The sequence below is a fragment of the Plasmopara halstedii genome (genome assembly GCF_900000015.1).
Source record: "Plasmopara halstedii genome assembly, contig: Scaffold_3120, whole genome shotgun sequence".
Taxonomy (NCBI): domain Eukaryota; phylum Oomycota; class Peronosporomycetes; order Peronosporales; family Peronosporaceae; genus Plasmopara; species Plasmopara halstedii.
The window spans coordinates 175,085-202,095 of record NW_020190023.1 but is presented as its reverse complement, the minus strand read 5'-3'; the positions used below and the strand labels follow the sequence as shown (position 1 = coordinate 202,095).

At 42.7% G+C, this 27,011-nt stretch overlaps 10 protein-coding genes across 10 annotated transcripts; 3 read left to right on the top strand and 7 right to left on the bottom strand.

Annotated features, from left to right (window-relative positions):
- Nucleotides 1-2,371: 2,371 nt before the first annotated feature.
- PHALS_07599 (uncharacterized protein) lies at nt 2,372-2,722 on the bottom strand (the record flags this gene model as incomplete). Its single annotated transcript, XM_024721094.1, has 1 exon — nt 2,372-2,722. One exon carries the CDS (start codon nt 2,720-2,722, stop codon nt 2,372-2,374), a length of 351 nt encoding a protein of 116 aa, XP_024586228.1.
- A 526-nt stretch (nt 2,723-3,248) lies between these two features.
- On the bottom strand, nt 3,249-3,729 carry PHALS_15241 (uncharacterized protein). The gene has a single exon (XM_024721093.2). It carries the CDS (start codon nt 3,490-3,492, stop codon nt 3,250-3,252), a length of 243 nt encoding a protein of 80 aa, XP_024586227.1. The 5' UTR covers nt 3,493-3,729; the 3' UTR covers nt 3,249.
- A 197-nt stretch (nt 3,730-3,926) lies between these two features.
- On the bottom strand, nt 3,927-4,348 carry PHALS_07598 (RxLR-like protein; the record flags this gene model as incomplete). The annotated part of the gene is made up of 2 exons (XM_024721092.1): nt 3,927-3,941; nt 4,040-4,348. The coding sequence occupies 2 exons, from the start codon at nt 4,346-4,348 to the stop codon at nt 3,927-3,929; spliced, it is 324 nt and encodes a 107-aa protein (XP_024586226.1).
- A 4,779-nt stretch (nt 4,349-9,127) lies between these two features.
- PHALS_07597 (uncharacterized protein) lies at nt 9,128-9,427 on the top strand (the record flags this gene model as incomplete). Its single annotated transcript, XM_024721091.1, has 2 exons — nt 9,128-9,138; nt 9,196-9,427. The coding sequence occupies 2 exons, from the start codon at nt 9,128-9,130 to the stop codon at nt 9,425-9,427; spliced, it is 243 nt and encodes an 80-aa protein (XP_024586225.1).
- Nucleotides 9,428-14,954: 5,527 nt separating this feature from the next.
- PHALS_07596 (BRCT domain) lies at nt 14,955-18,121 on the top strand (the record flags this gene model as incomplete). Its single annotated transcript, XM_024721090.1, has 9 exons — nt 14,955-16,871; nt 16,930-16,994; nt 17,068-17,071; nt 17,140-17,199; nt 17,266-17,325; nt 17,382-17,459; nt 17,519-17,613; nt 17,683-17,877; nt 17,938-18,121. 9 exons carry the CDS (start codon nt 14,955-14,957, stop codon nt 18,119-18,121), a joined length of 2,658 nt encoding a protein of 885 aa, XP_024586224.1.
- A 63-nt stretch (nt 18,122-18,184) lies between these two features.
- Nucleotides 18,185-20,828, bottom strand: PHALS_07595 (peroxin 19-1; the record flags this gene model as incomplete). Its single annotated transcript, XM_024721088.1, has 18 exons — nt 18,185-18,262; nt 18,322-18,360; nt 18,424-18,533; nt 18,600-18,675; nt 18,736-18,857; nt 18,926-19,016; nt 19,079-19,217; nt 19,304-19,307; nt 19,368-19,373; nt 19,442-19,487; nt 19,572-19,615; nt 19,691-19,836; nt 19,902-19,957; nt 20,024-20,113; nt 20,170-20,384; nt 20,435-20,519; nt 20,585-20,700; nt 20,768-20,828. 18 exons carry the CDS (start codon nt 20,826-20,828, stop codon nt 18,185-18,187), a joined length of 1,524 nt encoding a protein of 507 aa, XP_024586223.1.
- Nucleotides 20,829-20,946: 118 nt separating this feature from the next.
- PHALS_07594 (Uncharacterized conserved protein) lies at nt 20,947-22,417 on the bottom strand (the record flags this gene model as incomplete). Its single annotated transcript, XM_024721087.1, has 9 exons — nt 20,947-21,006; nt 21,074-21,142; nt 21,194-21,239; nt 21,296-21,410; nt 21,476-21,582; nt 21,643-21,770; nt 21,839-21,967; nt 22,033-22,220; nt 22,282-22,417. The coding sequence occupies 9 exons, from the start codon at nt 22,415-22,417 to the stop codon at nt 20,947-20,949; spliced, it is 978 nt and encodes a 325-aa protein (XP_024586222.1).
- A 103-nt stretch (nt 22,418-22,520) lies between these two features.
- Nucleotides 22,521-24,260, top strand: PHALS_07593 (PapD-like; the record flags this gene model as incomplete). The annotated part of the gene is made up of 1 exon (XM_024721086.1): nt 22,521-24,260. One exon carries the CDS (start codon nt 22,521-22,523, stop codon nt 24,258-24,260), a length of 1,740 nt encoding a protein of 579 aa, XP_024586221.1.
- Nucleotides 24,261-24,481: 221 nt separating this feature from the next.
- On the bottom strand, nt 24,482-25,207 carry PHALS_07592 (MLN, STAR and related lipid-binding proteins; the record flags this gene model as incomplete). Its single annotated transcript, XM_024721085.1, has 1 exon — nt 24,482-25,207. One exon carries the CDS (start codon nt 25,205-25,207, stop codon nt 24,482-24,484), a length of 726 nt encoding a protein of 241 aa, XP_024586220.1.
- Nucleotides 25,208-25,500: 293 nt separating this feature from the next.
- Nucleotides 25,501-26,214, bottom strand: PHALS_07591 (Phospholipase/carboxyhydrolase; the record flags this gene model as incomplete). The annotated part of the gene is made up of 1 exon (XM_024721084.1): nt 25,501-26,214. One exon carries the CDS (start codon nt 26,212-26,214, stop codon nt 25,501-25,503), a length of 714 nt encoding a protein of 237 aa, XP_024586219.1.
- Between the last annotated feature and the right edge of the window lie 797 nt (nt 26,215-27,011).

Below are 27,011 nucleotides of genomic sequence, written 5' to 3'. Positions count from 1 at the left end.
AGCAGGAGATTCTCTCCATCCTTCCCCTCAAAGACCTTAACGCTCACCATGAGCGGCTGAGGTCGGGGGAAATCATCCGTCACCGACGGTGGCGTCATAGACACTTACGATGCAGACATCGTCTGCTGCAGGTACTCTAGCAGCGCGTTTTTGCTACTTGAAACGCCTTTAGACGCGCACCGATTGCCTCGGGGCCTTGTGCTACAAGATGTTGCACGCCATCATGGCCAAGCAAGGACATCAGCTTGTTAAGCCCGTCCTGCATGTCCTGGGGCAAAGAGGAAAATTCCTTCATCCTCACCGAGGATCAGGCTAAATGACTGAGGTGGAGAATAATTACAAGTGCTACCAAGTGCAGCGGGGATGCCGTAGCAAAACGCTTGAGGCAGCGTACTTTAGGTCACCGACCTTTCGTTCTCTACAAGAACCAAGTATGAGTTAGCGGATCGCAATCCGCTTACTCCAAGAGTAATTATTGCCTCGATGTCAACTCGATTCCAGTATCAAGATCTGTAGTCTTCGACCAATGCGGCGAAAAGCTACACATCATAGTAGTTCCGGTACGCAAGCGTATTTTCAACCGCAAGCCTGATACAAATAATATGGACTCCCCGATCACAAGAACTCATAGAACTTAAAAAAAAAATGAAGCATGTCAATCATCGGTAGTCTCTACTGGCTGATCTCTGTCAACTACAAAGTGACAGCCGAGTCTCTTTGTGAGCGAAAGAATCCTAGACAATCCACCCACACAACACTAGTAGTCGCACTACCGATTCTCGCTTTTTCCAGGAATACTGTAGCGATTGCGCTTAGTTGATTGCCGACGTTGCTACTATTTCTGTCACCAAAACGTAGATAGTGAGCAGCAAAGGGTCTATGAGAGTATATAGACGTAACTACAAAGAAACATCAGATTAGACGTTTACATGTAGAGCCAAGTCATGATATGATCAATGTCACCCTGCTTTTTCCACTTAAGACATCAAGACTCACCTTCCACTGCTACACATGTGCTGCTAGCCTCATATTTCATATGGCGGCTCAAAGGCTCTAAACTCAAAGTCTCTCATGTCACAAGTACTTTGTTTTACTCTAATCTCAACAGTGACATATTGGCTCTCAAGTCGATCTGAAATTGACACTGAAGACATCTGATTATCATCGCCAGTAATAATTTCTGTATTATACGTAGCGTAAGGCTGACTGGCCATGTGTCCAAGGAGTTCGTTACGGGGTCATGTAAACTTCTTCGAATCAGTACGACTCCTGATACTTAGTAATGGTACTTGGCGAATTGCGGGGTAAGGAGCAACATAAACAACTGCTTTCTATGATTCGACGGGGTCAAAGCTCAGAGAATGAATCTGTAAAATATTATGCCGACTTTGCGTTGCTCCACATGCTTCAACACTCAATTTCAGCAAAAGTTGTACAAGAAAAATCGGAGATGGAGTCACTGTCGACAAAATCCAGAGATGTTTCAGAATTCTTTATCTCTGATTTTATTGCTTTCTATTTGAAAAGCTCATATTGTGCACTTCTGCATAGCTTCCATTCTGAACATTCATATCGAACGACTCTAATTGGCTTTGACGAAAAAAGGGGTATCTATTGCTGGGCTTAAAACGAGATTGAGTATTTTTCTTTCCAATCGATGACCGAATTCACCTTGCAAAGCCGTGAACTTCCGCATATAATTTCACATTTTTCTGATAACATCTTTTCCGACAAGTTCACAAGTTTAGTTTATATTTGTTCAAACTTGATTGTTTCAAAAAGGCTTTGCGTACTAGCGTACTTGTATCGTCAAAATGTTCGGTCCACACTTTCGTTGTGCTATTTTTTTATTGGCAATACCACGTCGGAAAATGTTACGGTCGGTATCAGGTGTGTTGTTGATCCAAAAACTCGGAGCGAATACTTTTCTGTAGTCGATCTGGATTTAGTTCTTTGCCTTGAGCAACGACATATGCGTAGTCTCGTGCACATTCACCGATGAAGATGCTGAATTGTCTGGCCTCGTTGTTCGCCCGAAATTTGTTCGGCGTTACATCATTATATTGATTTTTTGCTGACGCTTGCGACACTCTTCGAGATCATTTGAACACTGCCTATTTTCATCGGCGTTGGTCCACCGGTCTCAAATTAAAATTGTTTCGTGGGACAAAAGATGCGTTGTTTTGTTTTCCATGTCGCGAGGGCACATGTGTGTACGACTGTAGCTCTGAGTAAAGCTGATGGCCTCAGTTGTCGAACGCAATTGTCTCAATTTGACTTCGTCGCAGATTTTGGTAATTCAAGCCTTGATGAAAATGTGTTACCTCTTCAATTTGGAAATCTTTCGAACCTTCCAGACAATCCGACGGACTCACCTATATATTTGTCTAAAGTTTTGACATAAATTTAATGTATATCCTTGTATTCGATAGTGAGCTCTGCTGCTGCGGAGCCAGTCAGACTTTGTAGAAGAATTGCCAACAGTCGCTCTTGTGATGCGTCGTCGTACAAAATGCTCTTTGACGCTTATAGCTTGGCGCAAAGAAGAAAACGACGACGTCACCTTTACCGTCGAATTTTGAGCGGATATTCCTTCGACGGGTAGCTCACGCGAAGCAGCGTTCTCTCGAGTTTTGAGATGCATTGCTTTCATGATATCTTGGTGCATTTGCATTCGTTGTTGCATCATACTTCGTTGTTCTTGAAGCGTGTGTATCATCATATCCACTGTTTTACTTCACATGCTCTGTTCATGTTGCGTCTTTTGTTCGTGAACTCTTGCTATGATGTTGTAGTACTTTACAGATGCAACGAGCCTTTGACAATGTTTCGATCAGGTCTTGACGTGCTTTGTGGAGGTCACGAACGAAGGTGCAAGTGTAATTCTTCAGTCATTTTAAATCAGATTTCGTTTGACTATCCTTCTTTATGTTGACACGGGTCATCAACTGAAGGGTCGGATCAGATGGCAATTCTCGTGAATTACCCAGCAGAAGGATATCCGTATCGAAAAGCAATAAATCCTGCAATCTGTCTTGGGAGGTTGAGATTGTCCACAAATTTGACCTGCTCTGGGAGGTTGGCAGCTTTTACGAGAAGACAATTATCAGCCGTTTATCCATCCGTCATCCGACCAATCGTCCACACGACTGTTTCTAGAGGTTAGCTGCTAAGCAGACTTACAACCTATATAAGCGCTTCCTTACATCAAACGGCGGGAAACCGTGACAAAGGCAAGGAGTACGGACTTCAACTGACGGAATCGGGCACGGGCAGTTGTGCTTGAAGAAACGTCGGAGCGCATGAAAACCGGGACGGCGTGCACGGCGGAGGTAACGAAAGCGACAAAGAGACGGTAAGCGCTTCTTGTTGTTGCTGAGACTGACATGTTGCTTGGGCAGGGGTGGAGACGGCGGGGACGAAGTGGTGAAGTATACCATTTCCAAACCGACCCATTTTTAGGATGAAGTTACCAAATTCTGAACTGGACATGTGAAGATTTTCATCTATGACAGCCCTTCAGATGAAAGTTAGACAATGCACACTCTACTATTCGCTAAACTAAAAGCACAGCTCTGAAAATACGGTGCAAAACGCTATTAGCTTACGATAAGTACGATCTGTAGTGTTCAGGTAGGTCTGCAATAAGCGCCTAGCCTCATGTATACTCGTATTTAGAAAAAGTAAACTCAAAATCCAGCAAGAAAGCACTTATAATAATCAGACAGTGAAACTTAAAATCACTCCTTAGACAATATCATGTAGTAATAAGATAGTCACAAAAGCCAGATATAACAACATACCAAATATTCCTTTTAGCCTCTTTTCACCTACGTCTAATCCAAATTATACGAGAAGACTTGATAGTAAACAATACGTACTAAAAGCAATTGCTATGTGAAAATGACATGATAAAATCCTTTATATTAATCGAGCAATTGCTATTTTCGCCATGAGGATGAGTCAGCCAAAAGTGTTCGTGAATATCAAATCATTGCTAGACCATTGTCTACAAATGAAACTATGTGTTTTGCGGTACCTTTCGATGGTCATGAGTCTTGCCTCCACCACCAGATGATATAGCGACTTGATGAGATCGAGCGAGTTCACTTGGATAGATTCCACGCTCTTCCAGGATTTCGTCAAAGGCAGTTTTGCTTTTCGCAGTCTTATTTGATCCCCTCAACAGTCTTGTCGTGATGGCGCGAGCGGCATCCTCAGCATTCAAGGCAGCAGGAATGGTTGGCTGTCCATGCAGCACATTAAAGTCATCGGTTGCATTAGCCGATTTTACATTTGCACAGAGCGCGACTGCAGCTGCTATAATTGTGTAGCGGCCGAGGGTCATGATTGGAATGAGATGCCGAATCAGTAAAATTTAGTTATCAGACAGAAGAGTGGCCCTGGAACCAGTGATGGACTGTAGAGACCGGGAGTAAATTGCAATGTGGAACACGGAAACGAAAAGTATTTAGTACATATCAGTGTTTATCATCAGATATCTCGTATGTAGTATATAAAATGTAGTTTCTATAGTCTTTACCTTTATTTATTGAATCAAACAGAAAAAGGTCAATCAGCAACATAAAAAAAAGGTTCTTGAGCACTGGTTGGTAGAATCAAATCAGGTCCTAGGTTTATGAATTTCAAATCTATTTACTACCTCAAATCTATTAACTGCCTCCAATCCTGAACCTTCCCGAATGTTCTTAGTTAATCTTCACGATCCGCCACACTAAATTTCAGAATAATTACTAACCGATCAGCAAGAACCTCGATACTGCCTAACATTGCGCTCTGTCCACGTTGTATAATCGCCTGCATTACTTCTGGGATGGTGCTACATTCGAAAATAACTCAGACAAGCCGGTTCACACCGGTAAGAACTGGCATCTACCGGCCAGATGAGTTGACATACTTCAGCGAAGTCTTCGAATTTTCTGTGATAGATGTAAAATACCAGATACGTTTACGATTCCGTGCATTGCAATTTACTCCCGATCCCTATAGTTCATCACTGTTTCTAGGGCCACTCTATTGTCTGATAAATAGTTTCTACTGGTTCGGTTAATCATTTCAATCATGACCCTTGGGCCGCTACACAATTATAGCAGTTGCAGTCGCTCTCTGTGCAAATGTAAAATCGGCTTATGCGGCTGATGACATTAACGTGCTACATGGTAAGCCAATCATTCTCGCTGTCGTAAACGCTAAGAATGTCGCTTGCGCCATCACGACAAGATTGTTGAGGGGACAGTAAAGACTGGGAATAACAGAATCGCCATTGACGAAAAAAAGCCTACAAGAGCGGGAAATCTATCCAAGTGAACTCGCTCGATCTCATCAAGTCACTATATCATCTGGTGTGGACGCAAGACTCATGACCATCGAAAGGTATCGCGAAACTCATTGACAGTTAGTTGTTTAGCAACGGATGGATATTGACGACCACCTTTACGTCAGTAGTTTTAGATTGTCTGATTCATACTTATGGCGAAAACATGCATTGCTCGATTAATAAAAAGGATATTACCATGTCATTTTCATACAGCAATTGCTTTAAAACTTAGATTAAATGTAGGTGAAAAGATGCTAAGAAGAATTGGTGCAAAACGCTATAAGCTTAAAATAATTACGACCTCGTATCTCATGATGGTATCCACCTAGTATTTAGTTCTCAGTGCCAAATATGCTTGTGTCTTGTATCAAGTATGTACTATTCGACAGCAGGTAGGTCTGCAATATCGCTGAGCCTTGATATCGCTCATTTTTTTTATCACATAATCAGACCGTGAAATTCGAAAACACACTTTACTAAATATCATATAGTCACCTTGCAAAAGCGAAAAACTCTTCTCTTCTACAACAACAAAACAAATGTCACCGGCTTAAGCCGGTAACAGGCCTATTTCCAGCATCACTATTCCGAGCACTAAATGAACGTTTGCAGAGAGCAGATTCTTGGAATGTGTAATGATCACGTGACGTCATGTTTGAGCAGTCTTTATTGACGTTTATCTCCTGAATGCTATTTTAACTGTCAATTTGGGAATTTCACGTATCTGCCAGAATAGATTGCATTTTTATAATATCATTGTTCTTCTATTTGGAAAGCGCTAGCTACTAACGTTGTGATCGTCAATTAGAGCGACAATTATGTAACGGGTGCTGAGTATATTCACATAATTCTGTTGTCACTGTTGTCATACAGTCTTAGAACGAGCTCTAAAATACCATAATGATGAAGTACTGTAATCAGCATTGGCACATACAGAAGTAATGCGATACTTTAGAGACGTAGTTCTAAGGGCCCGGGCTACTAGACTTATGCTTCATCAGGCGCCACCAAGGCGCTGAAATCATTGCCTCTCATACTCTAATATCAACATTGACACTCAATTTGATACTAAATATGTCTAATTACTATTTACAGTAATAAACCACATAGCGTAGGCTACGAAATTCGTTACGGGTTCGTGTCAAATTCATCTGTACAAGATACTTGATCTCAGTAGTACAATATAGTACTTCTGACCTTGGCTCTAGGCCCGGGAGAAAAAGTGACAATATTACGTACGGTACGTACCCCATCACACCTTCCTCCGCCAAATTGTCTGTGACCATGACGGAGCGATCATTTTCACAACGTCGCGCAAGAATAAACGCTCTACGTGTGCCGTTTAAGCTTAACATTTTCTCCCCCATTGTACTGGCAGTGCCTACTCTTTATCAACATCGTTTGGATACCTAGCATTCCCACATTGCCAATACCTCTGCTGCCAACAGCCCGCGAGCCATTCTCGTTGAGGCGGTTGAGGTGTTCTTTGACAAGAGCGGTTACCGTCACTCTCCGAATTTTTATCCGGCGTCTTTGCATTCTGCAAGAGAAGCACGACATAGTCGTTGACCAGGACAAAGAACTCCAAGTTTTGGTCTGTCCTCTACACCAATGCGCATTACAAATGACGGGTATTGATACGACGCCCGCGGCAGAACTCACAATGATGTCTTACTCATTACAAATAGCCGGACCTGGTTCAGCAAGCCGATCTCGACCGTTCGCAAGCGCAAGAGTTGCAACAACTTGTGCGCGCTGAAACATGTTGTGAGTATGGATACAACCTATCAAAAGTTGCTCTCCGCACCGTGGTGGGGTCTATACGCGCAGGCCTTCCGCTCAAACAGAGATCAAAATTACGTCGCTTCCCACCTTAGGTCAACCGCTTTTCAGGATTACAACGTGCTCTGAGAGCAGCTGTATTTGTTAAGATATGTAGCCCTGATAAAGACAGTAACTTTGGTACCAGACGCTGGCAGAAATGTCGAGGAATACTCTACTTTATCAGCGAAGTGGGCGAGAACGACTTGTTTTCCGAACCGTATTACAGTCTTTTGAGTTATATTCGGTGAAGCGGTAGGCATACTGGAAAGTCGCTCAAAGCTTAACTTTGCGAGGCACAAAACACGATGTGGACTTCAACGTGGATGCTTACCACATCAAGTTCTAGATGTCACTGCTGAGTTTGCTGGTTTAAATACCGGTCAAGTCTCAAATCTGAAATAAGGTCAGTCATAACTCGCTGGAAGGAAGTGCGTGGCTCTACTCTATCTTGACTAGCCTTTTTGTGAGGTAAAGGGAGGAATTTAGCTAAATGCTAAGCGGCTTTGGCACTAGAGAAATCTCACCGGGGTACAACTTTGTTGTACACGACAAGTCAGGCAAGACAAACATCTAAGCCGATGCGTTGTCGAGACGTCCAGAGAGCAAGCAACGACTACAGAGCGCGAAGAAATTGTCGAAAGGTACGAGTCTGATAAGGCTGGACTTGTTGAGGTATTTCAAGGACCCTTCCGACAAAGTGCTGCAAAGTCTTCCGTCTCGCACAAGATTGCGTGTTCATCGTTTTGGTATACAGAATTCATTGTTGTATTCTGCGGTTGAACACGTGGAAACGCCTAGTTTGCCGCTTCCGGGATGAGTATTTTTATGCGCTCGTTGAGTTGAGTCATCGTGTGGAGTGGCTTGAGGCATCGTAACTTTCTCGAAATATTGTTGCTGCCCTCGAGCTAACAATAGCTAGTAGTAATGGGAATCATTATGGTAAACGTTCCCATTACACTATTTTGCAAAATTAAAAAACAAAGTACAAGTACTGATCAGGGCGATGATACACCATAAAGGAAGCGATTTATGGAGCACGTAAGACACTATCCTTACGGCATGCAGCATATATAATTACATTACTGATCATAAAGATATATATCGCACTACTTAAAGTTTGATAATACCAGATATGTCGGTAATGAAAGGGATGAGAGAAACAAGTACCTTTTTACTTCGACTGCTCCCGATTATGCTGCCAGGTGAAGTGCACAAACCATTATCTGTGCGTTTGTTTACGCGGATTCGTTAAAACAAAGCTTCTTCTGCGCAACGTACATGGCAAATCCGTCACACTTGGTAGAACTAGTATCAATATGACGACTGAGTCTTACAAGACTGCTAGTTATGTGTGAATGGAACACGGCAGTTAGAATTTCCATCTTCGACACATCTTGACATGCTTAGTAGGCTTCTGTCTGTTGCAAGTTTGGAGGGACAAGACAATTGACGATCAAAGGGACGGAAGCGATAATACTCGTTTACCAGCTTCGAAAAGGCGCCCGTAAGAATGTTATGTCCAGAAGTCAGTAGAGGCACGATGGGCCTTATATGTGGAGGCCGCTTATATAAATTTTACCGCTTTCTGAGGACTGAGACAAGGAAAAAAAATTCGGAGGAAAAAGCTGACAAGACGTGAAGCTGGCCACGCTTCTGATTAAGGAAGAACGCCTTTCATCCTGAAAGGATGTGCGCAAGCAAAGATGTTCATGCGCAGTACTTCAGTAGAATAGGCATTCCGGACGTTGGTCGTGTCAAAGGGACAGATGTCGCGGGTTTACGCACCATCCAACCGTGTGCGTTCTTGTCCAACCGTCTAGGTAGAATAAAATAACAAGTTATGTTCGAAATTGTGGCCTCTCTGATAAGATGGTGGCAAAACAACTTTCCCGGCGGTACCCTCTTTTTTTTCTTGCGGCTCACACCAAAACCTTTCCGATCCACACAACCCATTACAAGGATACGATGGATGCAGAGTACGACTTTCGAGTCGCGTGAGATGGATGGGGTGTGGAAGGTGAAAGCTCTAATAGTGCGCCAGAAAAGATCAATATCAGCTTGGCCGGGGAGATAGAGGGTAATGCCTCCACTATTGTCGAAGTCGTATTTGTTACAGATGTGATAACACCAAACTCCTGTGCCTTGCGCTCTCTGTACTTTCTCGTTCGAAAGTTGGGCACCCACGCAAAGTCGACAGACAAACACTTTAAATTCCGAGTCTCGGAGGCTTGGGATGATTTACTGAAGAGAATTCGGCCCTTTTAAACTTCGTAATATTCGAGGTTACTGGAGCCTAGAACCTCTTTTTGAAAAACAGCTTAGAATTAATGACTGACAAATTCGACTATCTGCACTCTGTAACTGTAAAAAATTTAATTCTTCCAGTGGCGCCGTGGCATTACCGACTATGCGGACTGTAAGAAAGAGCACGCGGTATTTTAGATACCAGATGCGATACGTTTATTGCGAGTCATACAAAGGGGCTCTTGTCGAGAGTATTATTGACCTTCTTGTAAAACCTGCGATATTTAGCAGCGTTTAACTTTGTCCGGCCCTAAATCGAGATCCATAGTGCAATTTCGTCCTCGATATAGCTTGCCTTGAGTGTCATGAACAACGAACAGACTGATAGGTATCTTTTTGAATCCAACCAACATTTCTGCAAGTGAAGCCTTGGTGAGTCGTAAACCATATCTACTGGGAAGCAGAGGCGCTTCTGGCGCAAGTATGAAGCTGAGATAACTTTGATGCAGGGTATGGGATGGTTGTAACTGATGAGCAACGATGCTGCTTTATCTTGAGTGACTTTTGAGAGGTAGTAGCGGCAGTGAGTCGTGGTCTCAGAATGATACAGCAAAAACCAGCCTTATATTGCGTTCTTCATGTGTATATCTGCAGAGACAGGAGTGAGCAACAATATGCCAAAGCTTGTCAAGTATATTCCAGTTAAGTTGTTTAGTAACACTTACAGATTAATGCTGTGGATTTCTCAGTCAGAATCGTAGAGAAGTGTAAACCTACGGATGGCCATCTTCTGCGCCTGAGTCGATGAACACGGGCGACTGTAAGTCGCAAGTTGAAGGGGCAAACCCTGAAATTTTCAGGGTGGCTTATCGTTGTTATGCAGACCGGATCTGCTGAGGTGGCACTCGTGTGTAACGCTTCCACTGTGTTGAGAAGCACTGCTTTACCGTTTGTGGTGCAGACGTTTATATATCCGTAAATGGTGAGATTGATAGACTTCTAAGATTGTATCACCTCTCATCTAGCCTAAGAAATTGTGCCCATAGAATGTAGGCAAAGCGTTTCAAGATGGTATTGTTTCAGAAGAGATGCCGATCTCATCATTTGTCTGTATTCGCTGAGGGCTGTGTACAAGGAGTAGGATGATTGCTCACAAGGACCCCAAACGGCGTCAACTTTCTACGTCAGAACAACCAACAACATGACAGGTGTGGATGAATGGCGTCGAAAGCATAAGGGACGGTTAGTTGTGAAGATGACGAGCTAATGATAAGATCAATACCATCACGAGACTACTGCAAGCTTTGGTTTCAAGATGTGCCTAGAACATCGTAGTCAGTTGCACCATGTTCAGTGCTCTTGACTTTTTTACTTGTTGATGTCAACTGCTCGTAAGAGAAAGAATTACTTCGACAAATCTCAGCTGTCTATCTGGGAGTGGCTGGTTATGTGTCAAGGAGAGCACTGTCAAATACACTATCGGCATTCAACCGCCTACGTAGCTCGAATCATGGTTGCGGGTAAACCTATTTCAGTGAGATGATTGTCCGTATTGGTGCAGAGCTCTAGGAAGCGGACGTGGACATCCGCATCATCACTTGTGAGCACAAAATTATTTCTTACTGAAATAGTTTGCTCACCAACGAAAATAAATTTGGTCTTTGGCGCCGACATCTGGAGGATAATCTCAAGACTATCGTAGAATAGCCGTGCTATTGTCTTAAAAAGCCATAAGGATTTGGCTTGGGCTGACATACTTTTTGCGCAAATGTAGTGCAAATCACGTCGCCATGACACGCACTCATTACTCTTCTTAAACATGGTGCGGTGGAAGAAAAGGTCTATAAGGCTGTAGGAATATGTTTTTCGTGTGCTCCGAATCTGGTCGTCCAAATCTATAAGAAGCATTCATCCTGTCTGTGATGCTTCGACGATTGTCGTAAGCTTTTAATCAGATGTCGAAATGCAAATGGTTCATCATCTTAACTCCCGCCGGAATAAACAAAAAGTGAAAACATGTCAGTTCACGACAATAAGCCACATGATATGAAGGATTTCATCTTTGAATGTTTCGTTAGGTGGTATGGTCTGCTGGCAGATTTTGCAAAGTTGAAGACAACCTTGAACTGAGCGACGCAATCATTGAAGAGGTTCTGTCGGAAGTGGCATTGTATTAAAACTTCTTGCACATGTATAGAGTACATCAGCCAACATTACCTGCTCCGCACGACTCTTTATGAAAGGAATGTCAACTCGTTTTGGATTCAGTTAAGGCGATCTTCCAAGCGGCAAAATTTTAAATTTGAGCGTCCTTTTCCCCCCAGATTGACAAATCGATGTCGTATATGACGCTTCAGCTTTTGCTATAAGTCGCACTTTACTCCATGCTAATGTTGACGGGCATGAACGCTTGAATCTCGTCTGTTAGCAGCGACAGATTAAGAGCTATTAAGTTTGTAACAAGGAGCTACTAGCTCTGAAGTATGCTCTTGTCAATTTTGACGTACGCCTACTTGGCGAGTAATAACACGTTCATATCAACAGATCATGCGTCGTTGTGCCGAGCAAATCTGTCACCACATCATTCGTTCAAAAAAGGCAAGATATGTTATTCTCTTTGCCAATTGTACCCTCCAGGAAAGGTAGTAGCCGAATCGGCTAATAGTGGCGGCTGATGTGCTTCAAGTCGTCAAGATTATACACTGTCATATGTCACCATGAAAAGTTGCACGTTGATGAGGCAATACGGTCAGTATGTGGGCCAGCAACATTATGTGGTACATTTACTCGAACGTCGCTACATATTGGCGTTTAGCTGCAAGCTTGCACTGCCATTCGGCTAAATATATCACAATTGATATTCGACGCGTTGTATATCTCTTGGTTAAAGCCACCGATGCATGCGGCAAAGGCTCGGCTTCTTGACACCGTTTGCGCGTGCGCACACAAGTGCAAACTCAATTAGCCGTATGAGGCCACCGATAGATAGCGTCAAATTAACAGTATGTCGTTTTTCTTCCGAGGCGGATAATCAAGTGCCTAGAAAAATATTTAGATCTTGAGGTTCTCATCAGCAGAATGCCGGCAGTATATTACAAAAACGTAATTTCTGGTCTTTTGAAGGCACGTTCGGAAGTAATGCTGGAATTATGGTTATGGTGGTCATCTGAGCATACTGGCAGTGCTGCCAGCTACACTGTCACCGGTGAGGACACACTCAAGGTGTTCCTCGACCAAGTCTTTTGCTAATCTCGTTTGCTGATGTCATGGCGCTGGATTAAGATCCGCGATTTACAGCCAAATCTTGGCAAAATCTTGTGGGGGGTTAGGCTTAAAGCTGGTTATGTTCACCGCTGACCATCCGCATACAGACGACCAAAAGAGGGGAAATTAAATCGGTCGTATGAGATATTTGTCGGATGATATTAGCGAGTAAAACTGTCAAATGGGAGCCACTTCGTGGTGATATCGAAGGAGCACAAGGCTTAACCGAAGCATTTATAAATGGAGTGGTGAAGCTGTGGAAACATGGACTGTGTTTTGTAGCGCAAACTGAAACGAGTGAGAGCAGCATTCGTTACATCACTGCAGTCTCTGCGCGCTATGAAGCAGATCACGCATTCAGTCTCATCAAGATTGGGAGCGTAACGCCAAGCGAGCATATATGATCGCTAGGTTGCGTAACATCAAAACGACAACGCCATATGTAGACAAAACGCACATGAATATGTAGTTGTGTAAAATTTTATCAAACGTTGCTGATCTCCCTACCCGTGCAGCGTCTGCATTTCATAAGGCTAAGCTTTGGTCAAGCTACATCGAACCGGTCATGGTCGTGGCAAAAACAGATTGATTTATACGCATGACATTCAGAAGATAATGTAACACATCTTATGTTGATGTAATCTTGCTAAGTCCATACCACGATCTCACTCTCACAAACCATCTAGCACCACTTAATGGGCAAAGGCTGGTCTGCTTCCTGATAGTCGGCGAGCTGACTAGGGCTGTTGTCAGTATATCGGGTAGGGTACCCTCGCTCCGAAAACTCACGGGAGGTTGATATCCCACTTCGGCAACGTTGCCCTGGCAACGTTGACTCTGATGACCTGGTGTACCCTCAGTCTTTGTCTTCTCATGAGAAAAAACAGGGCCGCACTGCGTGATGTGCTTTCTTTTAGCGGGTGGGGTCCGACCTTATTTCAAGCCTAGAACTTGGTCGATAACTATGACTCCTGTCTTATGGGATTAAGCAGTGGTCTATACAGCGACCACCTTGACGCCCACGTCTTGATTCTTGTATTTCTCACACAAAGTAAAAGATTAATTGCTCTTTGCTCGGACGTTTGTCTGGTTTGTTAAGCCGTGAGACGGGTAGTGCGATAATTCAGCAGGATAGTTTTCGCCACTTTTGTCAGAAGTCGTCACCCAAAGAATAGTCATCTGGAAAATCTCGAGGCATGCAGTACCTGCATTTGCAAAAAAGATCGTAAAATATATTTTATTTACCCAAAGCAAATTTGTGATTATTTTGTCTGCCTCTGACAGCTGCATCTAGCTTTCGTATATCCTGGCTCTCTACCATAGCGTCTCAAACTCGACGCACGTCGCTCAATCTCATCGAGATAAAAAACATCGTTTTTCGCAATAAAGTGTTGTCAGACTTATACAAGCAAATCAAATTGTATCAACAACCCCTACCCACCAAGACCAAAGCCATTTCGTGGTGGAGTCAAAAGAACACGGAAATGAATATTAAAAAAGAATAAAGGGTGTAGAGATGCGCACTGTGTTATGCATTGCAAATCAATGGGTAGGGGTGTTTTGCTCCAGCGCTGCGGTCTCTCCAAGTAAAAGCTTCGGAAAAATACTCCACCTCGTGATTACCACATTCTGTTGGATCATCTGTCTTCCAATGGCCAGCACTGCAGATAACTAATTTTGTACATAAAATCTAGGAAAGGTTGCTAAGGATTACCACCGAGGATGGCAAAATATTCTGTCAAGAAAAAGCAAGCTTGGTTGTATCCTCACCATTAAGTGATGTCGCTGAGATGGGCCGTTTTGTTTAAACGAGCGCCAAATATCTAGTTCTACTATGCGCAATAAGAAACTCATATGTACTGCACTGCGTGGCCACATGTTCCACGAGCACCTCCTTACCCATCACAACTTTATCATGCTACTTGACTTGGCTACTTTTGCGTTTCTGATGGAAATAGTGACAATAGTGTTACGAACTTACCCCATTGCAAAGTGTGCGCTTTGCCTTTAAGCTCGCAGCGAATACAGCCAGTTCCTTATGTCACTATCGAGGCTATACCACAAAATCTGCAGGCACCACTCTTAAAGCTCGTGCATCCAACGTCGCAAATCTAATCAATATGTAGATATATCTTAACTTCAACAGAGTGACCATTACTCTACGCAACCATTTATTGATTTTTCCCTTTTACAATTTGTCAGTCTAATTCTAAAATAATTTACAACAAGAAATTTCGCAATAGCGCGCATTTCTAAATTGGTTTAGAAACGACAAGGCAAGACAATGGAGTCACCACGCCCGACAGACAGGTGCGAACTGTCGGACGTGTCATTTCCCCGACCCGACAGTCCATTACAGCTACCAAATGACAATTTTGTTGAGTCGCAACAATGCAGCGCCGATCCTGGCGCGTTTGTAGGGTTTCATGTGCCTTCTCGTTCTAAACAAGTGGAAGTGAAGGAGAAGAAACGGACGCTGAAGCTCGTGTTGGATCTGGATGCGACGACAGAAAGAAACACGATAGGCGGAAGTTTCCGCTTTAATTCCAGATCGACTGATAATCTTTTTAATGAATTATTAGCCGACAGCACGCAGGACGAAGAGAGCGCCATTGAGAAGGAGGAGAAGGAGGTTCCACTCGTACAGTCAAACATGAAGAAATTCAGAAATAACTTTGATAGTTCACAGCCAACAATGTTGATGTCGTTGGAGCTGGCGTGGCGTGATCGTAAACGGGAAGGTGCAAGTGCTCGAAAGGAAGAAAGAGAAGACTCGCTGACCAAATATTCAGAATATAGTGAAGATTTAGCTCCCAGAATTTTTCATGAAACGATATCAACGTCAGTCGATGATGGGGATTCGGGTGAGGTAACGAAGCGATGTGATGCGAATAATAGCAATAAAGAGACGGATGATGAAGAGATTGAGTGCACACAGACGCTTGAAGAAGACGAGATGACGGGCAGCTATGAACGTGTTAGCGATGGTGAAGTCGAGACTGAAGTGTATCCATATTCAGATGCAGGAACGTTACCTTTTGGAGCCTGCTCTTCCTTGATTGATGATGTTGACAAGAAGACAAGCGAAAAGGAGGATTCTGGACACGATCAAATGCATAAAAAACATGATATGTTACTTGAAAAGAATAGTCAACAAAATTGTGAGGATGAGGTTCCATGTTATGATATTTCACAAGACTGTTTGACACCAAGAGTGAATTTACATCGCCCAGGAAAACCTGGTTCAGCGGATGAGTGTGAAGACGAACAAGATGAATGTGTACCAACCCAACCAGCTCAAATTGGGACGGAAAGTGAAATAGTTGGAGAGTCGAGTTCGCCTTCTCGGGAAAACCTTGAGATTAATGACGATCAAATGACTCATCACGATATTGCCGAAGTTGATCCTCAAACAAGAGCGATTCGGAGCCTTGAATTTTCTTTTACTGCGCCGGAGTCACAAGACCACAAAGCTCATACTAGTGCAAGTCTCGCTAGTGAAGGAACGCCAGCAGCCAAAAGGGTAACAGCAATTTTTAAAGGTAATCGACTCATTCCTTTTGAGTCTTCCATCAGCCCAGTGTATCAACCTTCGCCACCATCAGTGAATAAAGCTTCGGACCCGGAAAATCCGATCGTTTCGTTTGATACGCAATTGATTGTTAAAAAAAATAATGAATCTTTGATGTTCTCAGACGAAGCTGAAAACGCAAAGAAAGAGAAACCTTTTAATGGATTTTCTGAATCCTCAAAGCAGATGGCCTATACCCCGAAAGGTTACAAACGCAAGCGCGACTATCATTCCCCGGGATCTCTTGCGCCTTCAAATGAGTCGACTCTCGGCGACCCTCAAACCCCAAGACCTTCTGCTCGACGAAGCTCTCGATCTAATCAGTCAACTCCGTCATCAACTTCACATGTTCGAACTCGAACTCGAACGTTAACTCCAGTCCCGTCACAGCGTGCATATGCATCCAGATCGCGAACTTTGTTTAAGTACAAATTTGAGTTTTGCTTAACGGGATTCGTCAAGAATAGCGAAGAAAGTCTTAAGGAATTAATTGAAGGTCATGGCGGAAAAGTACCTGAGCGTTATCAAGACGTGCTATACAAGGACAACTCAAAGGCTGTCGTGATTGCAACACCTGTTTCATGGAGAAAACGCAAGTTTATGCAAGCTGTAGCATGTGGAATACCAGTGGTGCATACAGACTGGATCAAAGATTGTATCGACTCTAACCACGTGATTTCGTTTGAAGGGTACCAAGTGCCCACTGGCTATTCCGTTACAACTCGAAGGTTTGAGTGTTATTCTCCAAAAAAAGTGTGTTTACTAGCTGAGAATGATCGCCGTACGAATATGATTACACATGCTTTGTGTTTGTCTGTTTTACCAGCTGTGTATTTTTCAAGGCTTCTCCTTCGGCATTGTCAGTGACGTTTCTTTAACTTCCAAGTCCAATATAAAGGACAAGGCTAATTTGATGGCGTTTATATTAAAAGCGTGTGGTGCAGACGCGGTGTACGAGGTAAAAATTGGTAATGATCAACTGGCAGACATCCGTCTGACATTTTTGGGCCGTTTTGTCATACAGGATCTGTCTAAAAACAGAGATGTCGACATTGATATGGTTCTTTGCGACGAATACACACCCGTAAGTGCTGTTGTACATGCGCTTCTGCAGTATTTTGCTTATTCTTTTTGTTTAAGACATGTCGATACTTCAAGAAAAAGCGCCATATTCCTGTCAAGGACTTTCAGTGGGTGACTGAGTGTATGATTCTTCAGGTACATTTGCTGTTTTGAATAGCTGATGTTGACAGCTAATGATGAGTCCTAAAACTTAGAAAATTTTGGATCCAGAGGACTCTTCTTTTGAGCCACAACACGTTGGTAGCGACGATGTGTTAGCTGCCACCGCTGCGATTGGTGATAGTGATAAGTACGTACGCAGTTAATTTTGTTCTTTAATTCTCAATGAGCTTATCGTAACACATCCATGTTTTTATAGCTCGACGCTGAAGTTATACACTGGTGAGCTTGTCATGGCGGATATATCTGGTGGCGCTGCGGATCATTATCTACTATTTGATGTTTGCGAAATCTTGAGCATTCATGTAAACGGCCGGAAAGAGGAAGGCTCACAATCGAAGCAAAAGGGGAATAAACTATGTGATGTGATACTCAAAGTTGGCATACTTAGACGGTATGTAAGACTTTATGTTGTATGTATTAAACTGACTACATTCTAATGATCACTGTGTAGTGAGCCTTACCACCCTGAATTATCGAAAAGTCCTGTAAAAGTAGTAGACATTTCGTTTTCACAAGTGAAGAGAAGAGTTGTGGCAATTTCAAAAGCAGCTTTCAGGAAGCTAAAGTATAAAGATGAAAGCATCTTTTACTTAGAAGATGATGGCGAAATCGATAATCCTGAGCACGCGTGTTAATCTTATAATGATGTACCATTGATTGCTGTCGAGCAGCTTTGATTATTTACATGTTCAATCTTGTTATTTGTCATAGCTACTTTGATCGCAAGCCTCTTCATTTATGAGCATTCGACTTTTAATGAACAGATAAAGCCATGGCTACGAAATTTTCACGTCAGGCATGTGTTGTTTTGAACTTGGGAAGAAGTGCGTGCTACCTTTCGCATGGGGTCAACACCACTTTCGGAAAAGATGGTCTGTTCAAATAGCGCGACATATGGTGAATGAATGCGATTCCGCTCTGCTTATCTCAGGCTTACCTGCCAGGATATGATGCCCAGATGGGTGAGCATCATCCGATAATAATTGCTGAACGTCTCGGCAAGAAAGCTCCACTTCCCTCTTATATCTTGAAACCAAATTTGCGGACCTTCTGTTACCAAAACATGATTTCGAAGCAAGTATTTTGGACTTTGCTATAAAGAAGACACGATACCTGGAAGATAGAGAAGAACAACATTGCCATACTGCAAAGAGGATTCGAGGATGAACCCAACGAGGTTGTTGTAGAACTAAATGGAAATCGTCACAAACTTCACACTCGCAATTTTCTTGCTTAAATTCAGCTTTACCGTTTCCAGACCAAGTCGATGCTGATCTGCAGCTCGACATTGTGAGAAAAAATTTGCAATTGAGATCCGTTGTAAGCTCTGAAGCGAATTTAGCAGAAAATGTCCAACTAATATTGTTTCGCCTGTGCAGAGATACGATCCAATTTTCTGAATTACAAAGAGTTGATATTCGTCGAGACGTACAAATTACCTCGAAATGGTGCAAACCACTTCACTGACAGTCCGTTAACAAGCATGTAAAAGTGCTGCATATCTTTTGGAAGCTTATGAGGGAGATTTTGCTGATCAAAAGTGGTAATAAGCGACCTCGTTTCTGACTTCAGTTCGCCACTTTTATTCGTACCTGCTCCCAGAGTTTAAGCTCCAATTGAGTAGCTCCAACAAGCGGCGCGGCTTCGACTCGGGAAACACGTTCATGAGCCTCAAGAAACGAAAAGACGCCAAAAGATATTGCGTCCAGGTGCTCCATCACTAGTAAAAGTCTACACTTATCAATGAAAAGGCGCATGGATTAAGATTGAAGAAGTGCAAGCTTAGCAAATTTCTAACATTGTTATGACCAAAATACCTAACTTTACTATGCGCAATTCTGTACGATTACATGATAGAGCACTGCTCTTGGCCTGGGGTACCACCAACTAAGCCAACAATACTGATAAGCAATTCCAAATCTTAATTCATTTCTATGAACACGATGTGGACTTACAAGGCATGCCAGGCACTCCAGCCAAACCAGAGAACATGCCGGGACCCTAATGTTATTCATCACGATACGGCAGTGAACAACGCGACATTAATAAATTACAAACTGAATCAAGGAGAGCTGCAAGACGAACCATATTGGGCATGATTGGCATTCCTTCATCGTCGAACTGCAGGCCTATAAACAACGAGACATTGCTTAAGTAAGCGCTCTATAAATCTCGTGGAAATTTCAGCACGGTGGCGTTTATACCCGGAGCAAGGTCTTTGATAATTTCTGAAGGAGGTTGACCGGTCTCTTGCATTTCCTGCATGAGCTCTGATAATCGAGCAAAGTTATCCGGCTCTGACTCATACGTTGCTACAATACGCTGAAAGTATTGATATTGTTTGCCATATCTGTGTCCAAAGGCCTCAAAATTTCCAATCTTCAAAGTCGAGTAATAAACAAAATCAATACGCACCGTTCATAATCCTTTTTTTCTAATAACATTTCCTTGTCCGCTAGCCACTCAGGATACTTGTGGCAGCAGGTTAGGTAGCAACTTTTAGATTTTCTTCACATATTACCCATTGTCTCGCGTACCCGTTCGCAGATCTGCTTCATCGGATCATACATCACATCTTTTGACAGTAGCTGCTGCATCATTCCATCAACTAATTCCTGAAAATCACTCTACACACCATGTGTCAGAATGATCCAAACGTTCAAGTATTGCTATCCCTTCCGACCTTATCCCCCATTTCCTCAAACTTCTTCATCATCTCGGCCATCATATTCTCCCCCATAGCTTCTACCTGTGCCGTACCCACACCTTCCATTTCCTCCGCCACTTTTGCCATATTCTGCAGCGTCTTGGCCACCCCAACATGAACATCATCCGACTCATCCGGCAAGTTTTCCGTTTTCAATGAGCCTAATAGCTGTTCAATATTTTCAGCATCCTCTACACCAGAAAATGTTAGTATTTTATCACTACACTTGAATATCCAATACCATTTGTTCCCAGTTCGCGAAAAGCCTGCTCCAACACTTTCTGGAACTCGGGATTTTGTGAGTCTTCAAGGATTTTCGCCATATTCTGGATAAAATAGGTAAGAATCGTCACTTGTTCGACATAAATTTCATGAGAATTTATACTTATACCTCCTCCAATTTGTTATCTTCCCTTTCCTGCGTTGCTGCTGTCGTAGTGTCGGCTTCCTTCAAGACATTTGACATTTCTGAGGCCTTCACTTCGTCCGCAAAGTCATCTAATGCGTCTGGTTGTAATGTTAAAAAAAATTAACAGCTTGCACTTGCTTTGATACATAGTGAGTGAATAATCACCATCAAGAAGATTGTCGAGGTCGACCTCTTCCTGGGTCATTGGCTCGCTCTCCTTATTCATCGTCTAATTCGAGTACTTTTATAACAATATAAATATGAAGTTAGATATTCAATATTAGTCTACTTATTAAAAATCCAATTAATTTTCACTAATTTATTAAACAAAATCCGCCTTCTTGCTATATGTACTTGTTGAATCCTCTTCGAGTTTCGTCGACGATGCAAACGCTGGAGAGTAGCTGAAGAATGATACATAGAAAGAAGTCGGAAATTATGGATAGAAACGTAATGATGCTGTGCACGAACCTTGTGCTTGAATAGATACTCACGTATAGCAAAGATGAGTGTTGAAACAAATATAAAGATGCAGTAGTACTATAAAAATTAGATCACACAAAAATGGGCGTTGGACTAAAATTTGCTCACCTGAATCCAAGCATGCTTTACTATTTCTGGCCACTCTGGAGTGTATCTACACAAAGTGTGATTATAAATCTAGACACAGACAAAGCGGCAAGAAAGACGTACACGACGTTCACTTTGTCGTTACGGATAGTCATGCTAACTCGAAACATTCTTTCGGCTTCTGACGTATTCGAGGCAACTTTCCAAACAGGAAATGGAACGTGCAAATACGCGGTATCTTTGAACAACCACATTTAGCAACTCGTCAGCTCTATCTATACCTTCTAGATTGAATCGACGTACAATTTCGCTTTCGATACTCGCTATAAAGAGACTGCACAAGCTGTTCTTGCGTTGTGTCTGTCGTTGTCATGTTTACAATCGGCGAAGTGATGTATGGCTGTTGTATGCTGCCGGGACAAGCGCCTTGTGAGTAATTAATTTAGTTCATAGCACAAATTTGGACGTACCTATCGGTGATCTTGAGTGCATTTCGTTGGTGTAGATCAAGATCGCCGTCAATGTCCAATGTGTCTCCTGTATTCAGAGAAGAATGACTGAATACTACCATCACGTCCATATTAAGCTTAGCGTAGTTCTAAGAACAACAAACATTGCGTGATAAAATTTCAGCGAAATCATTCAGCATGATAGCATCCAATGTACTTCCAGCTTGTAATCAAGCACAACTACTACAGTTGCTTGTCGAATGACATCGCTGACCGAGAGCGGCATGGCGATCTCGATCCAAATTGACTCAGCAATTCCGTCTGAATTGTCATCGATACTAGAAGTCTGCGTCATAACAAGGAACAGTAAATGTGATTGACATCCAACACAAACAGTAAAAATGTAGCAACCTTGACTCGAGCAGCCTGTAAGCTTTCGTTTTTTTTTTTTATAAAAAGCCTTTGGATGTGCTCTGGGAAAGTCGTGTGTACTAGAGTCAACGGCTGCTTCGCTCGTTCACCTTCAAGTATACAGAGAACTTGATTCATTGATTTGATGACAGGCTGTTCTTGATACGAATTAGTTTGCAGGACAAATTCTTCCAGAGCAGAAACATTATCAATTTCGTATCAATTAATTTTTTCTACTTTCGCATGTACCTCGTGATCCTAGAGCCAGGAATAAAGGCAAAGCAAATGCAAGAACCCAAAGCACAATCACAACTATATGTGATAGAGACAGAAATCCGCTGTAGAAACGCTGCTGTACATTCGAGGTATGACATGTAGCCCTCATGGTACTTGTGGCTCTTCTATTTTGTGACACACACCAGAAGGTTTCATTGTATACTCTCTACACAAAATCTCTCAATTCAAGTCATTTCTTGAACTGGAAAAGTATGATCACAGCATCAGTGGGCGTTGACTCGAGTTTGCTGCTCGAGCCATCGCGTGAGCTTTTATTTCTACTTCCACATTCCACGTCGTTGCAGCGACCACAATCCAGTCTCAAGCTTACGAATCTGTCACCAGTGCACAACGTCGTCTTTCGTGTAAGGACTCGTGATCCGGATGCGTTTACTGTGCGTCCAACTCACGGGCTTTTGACTCCTGGTGCTAGCTGTCAAGTAATTATGACAGCTACATCGCTAACATGTGAACGTCTTAGTACCATGAACTTGTGTGACGTGTTAAATGGTGAGTCATCCGAGCTCTTCCTTGTCCAGAGTCTGGAATTAGGGGACAAAGTGCGGCATTTGGAACATCTAGCAACCACCACCACATCGCTACGTGCTCTTTGGAAGCAAGTGCCAAAAGATTGTATTACCGAGAGTAAGATGGTCTACCACTTTGTGAATTCTGGGTCAAACATCGTGCAAGACAAAAGTATGTTTACACGCAGTTTGTTTAGCGCCAAGACTAGTTCGCAAGACCATTTTCTCAGTCAGCGTAATAGCTTAAAAACTAGTGCGAAATCAAATCACAACGAAGCCTGCAGTCTTAATCAATCTTATAGCAATTTTACGAAGCCCTCCAAGGATGAGCGATGTGCGCGTCGCCCCCGTCAACAATCGATTGATAGTGACGCCAGCTTTCATACAACGATTGAATTTCCGATGTCCATGAGTACAAGAACTTCAGCATCAAAGAACACTGTGACATCGATTGACTCTTTTACGAAAGTCCGGAGATCAGAGGCGGAGGTGTCGTCTTTGTTTTCAAAGAACTCGAAAACGAGACTATGTACTGAAGACAATGAGTCTGTTAGCGACACAATGCTAACTGCGCTATCTACTGAAAGAGCACCGTGCGACACTACTCAGCAGCTCAGCCCACTCCATTATTATATTCAGCCAAGCGATGTGCTTTCGTTTGACGTGAAACCTGCACCGCGTTATTGGGGTAATACTTCTTTTTTTGTTGTCAATGCAAGTCAAGATAACTACCTTATTTTCAAGGTACGCACATCAAATCAGTCAGGTTACGTTGTCAAACCAAGTCGAGGTGTTGTGTCAACTACAAGCGCACAAGAAGTGATTGTGTCGGTTTGTGCACCTCGTGGTGACGCGATTTTTGATCCAGCCGAGCGCGAAGCCAAGGATGGGTTTATGATCGAAGTCGCCAACATTTCGCGAGAAAAGTATAATGAATTAACGAAAACGAAAGAACAGAAACCCGATAAATTAAGCTCATTGTGGTCACTTCTGCCACGAGATAATCGGCACTCGAAAAAGCTTTCAGTCAAGTTTAAGGTAACAAATAACTACGGCAGCAGTAGCGCGAACAATTTATCAAAGGATGCACAGTTTTTCATTTCGAGGGAGAGCAGAGTTAGCGACACAAAAAAGGACAAACGGCAGAGCTTACATTCGGCAGTTGATTGTATGGCCAAGTTGTCTATCTCTTCGTCAACGGACGAGTCACATGACAGTGACGACAAGACTACAGAGAAGGACAAGTCTCAGGATTCGAACCGGTCGTTATCTACATGCGTAAACACTGTTGATGCGGAAGTTGATGACAACGGATCGAATACGGCCGAAATCTCTGCTAGAAGAGGCTCTGCTGTGGTAGTAATTTCAGCAGATAGGATGGACACTGTTGACTTTTCCAACCCACAGCTGTCGTTCTTTATGTAATTAAAAATCGACTTAGAGGGAAACGTAGATCAAGCAATCTATAGAGCGTCATCATGTGCAGAACGATTATATAATGTTTATTATATCATGCGAATAGCAAAGAAGTACTTGATTATGGCACTTATAGAAAGTGACGCCTTGCAGGCTTATGTCGTTTATATAATCTCGGGAACACGAGTGATATGTTGCGACAAATGGATCTAGCTACTAATGATATAAATCTACTTAGCCGTCACGATGGTCTCTAAGTTTGCAAGAACCTTGACCGTCGAAGACGTGCCCAGCATGTTGATGATGCTAGGTGGAATGTACCCGGCCAAATCGGCGTGTGCAACGAGTGTCACAATTGAATACACGCTACCCTTGTTATCCTTACACTCCTGAATAATGTAGCCCGAAATATGATTGTGAGCACGGACGTGACCGTTAAGCGGCGGCACGTCCGCTAAATTTACCGAGCGCGTAGCAATGACAATGCGACCGTCGTTGAGCGTAGTAGCATACGTGACAACCACAAATTCGCGACCGTGGATAGGAAATTGCCCTTTGCTAGTAATTTGACGAAGTGCAAGCCGGTCGGAGTCTCCTATATTGCGCAATGTGACAACTCCCTCCATCATCTCATCAAGCTCAAGCGTTCGATTAGGGTCCAGCAAAATGCGTTCAATCAAGTGCTTGTCAGCATTAATCCGTCGTTCTGCACGAAACGGACACCAGTCACAATCCTTCACAACACCACGCCAGACTTTGATGCCATTCGCTTCATCCACAAGTTCCCACGTTGTCACTTTATCGTCGCCTGTGTGGCGATTCAATAGAATTTGAATGCTCTCCTTCCCGTAAGCCTCCAAGTTCAAATCATCAGTTTTTGAGTACAAAGGTCCTTCAAATTTCTTAACTTGCTCCTCCGACCCTCGTGTCTCTCCATGTGCAAATAAGAAATTCATAATGCAGCTTAGAATGAATGAAGAAAAGTGATAGTGATGCTGCAGGCGAGGGGAGTTTCGAGAGTGTCAAATAGTGTCTTGGACTCGCCACTCGTTTTATGCGCTGGGACACGTAAAATAAAACGGACTTCTCTGTATTTAAATGTTTGTAGCATCATTGAGCTTCGGTAAATGAAGTAACATTTCAGATAAATTACGCATGTAAGTTATTAGCTTCTGAATACATTACTATACTATTTTAGTTCAAGTATTATATATTCAGCATAAACATGGGCAAGACTATAAGACTTCAATTAAAGCCTTGCAAAATTGCTTTGACAAGTATCATCGAAAAACTGCCAAATTGCTTTTGCCAAGTTCGCGTACAAGTCTTTGTGTCGACTGTAGGTTGGAAATTTATGTCCGCCATCGTGCTCAAGAAGAAGTCTCGTGATCGAACTACCCTTGGGATGTTCGATAAACATATCTTTCAACAGCAATGAGTCTTTATACAGACAATCTTTTTGTCCTACGACATGAATAGATGGTAGCGGTACCATGATCGGATGTCCCTCTTGCGTTTCGAAAAGTTCTCTTACGTTGACACCACCTGGGTACACACCACAAACATTGAGTAGAAGTTTCCACCATCGATTAGTACTATGCTTGTGGTACCACATGGACAAGATCGTCAACATTGTGGATCCCTGTGAAAAACCAACAGCCATATCAAACTCGCCAAGCTCGTTCAGTTTGTGATTTACGTATTCAATAGCTTGAGTAATGTCTTCATACTCGTAACGCCAATGCGAAGTAGTGCCTTCTCGAAAGCCTTCCCCCTGAATGTCGTCGAGCTCAAAATTTTCTAAACTACGCGTATTCCACCACTCATAAAACGGCGCGGTGCTACCAAATGCGCGCTCAATAGCCTCGTCGGATTGTCCACGCGCTTCAAATGGTCCGTTGAAATAGAAGAAGTCGGCGTTTGGGCCCAATGCCTTTCGTAATCCACGCGTCTGATGTTCCATGACTTGGACATTTGTGCGGAATCCATGTAGACACAGAACACGAATCTTTCTTGTCCGACAAGAAGTGTCTGCAGTGGTAGAATGCATGGTCAAGAAAAACAGTTACAAGGAAGGGGGAGAGCATTAAACATTTCTTTGAAGCGATTTGGCTTTTACTATTATGTTTGGCTGACAAAAGATTTTCTTTGTATACCACACGAGATATCACATGTCTCAGAATACAAGTTAACACCTGAGCAAACGAATACTGAAGTATCTCACATATCAATAATTGAAGCGGGGGCAAACTATAGTTGCTTCGAGTGTACATTAAATGATTTTAGCCGATTTGAGAATCATAGTGGATCAAGAGGCGGTTTCTAAAATCTTGTGAGCTTTTCCAACGTGTACTTTCAGTAAAAAAGACACTAAACTGTATAAAACTGCATTTGGAGTTCCTTCATAATCGGGGAATCCGAACTTATGAAGGAATGGTATGTAAGACGCCTCCAAAAAAACACGTTTTACTTCGGTCCTTTTAGAAGCTGAACCACAGCAATTTCAATATTTGATATACTGAAAATCTTAATCTGAAAAGTCAAGGAAAAGCAAACATGTCCTGAAAATGCTGATGATAAAGGCGAAATTAGTGATTTTTTATCTATCTGCAGGTTTGATATTTTTCTTGAGAAAAAAGCCAATTTGATGTACTACAAGTGAAGAGAAACTTATGAAGTTGTTGTATAAACGCTCAATTGTTTCTTGCTCTAGGTAGCAGTCATGTATTATTCGCCGTTTGACGATTTGTATACGTTAAT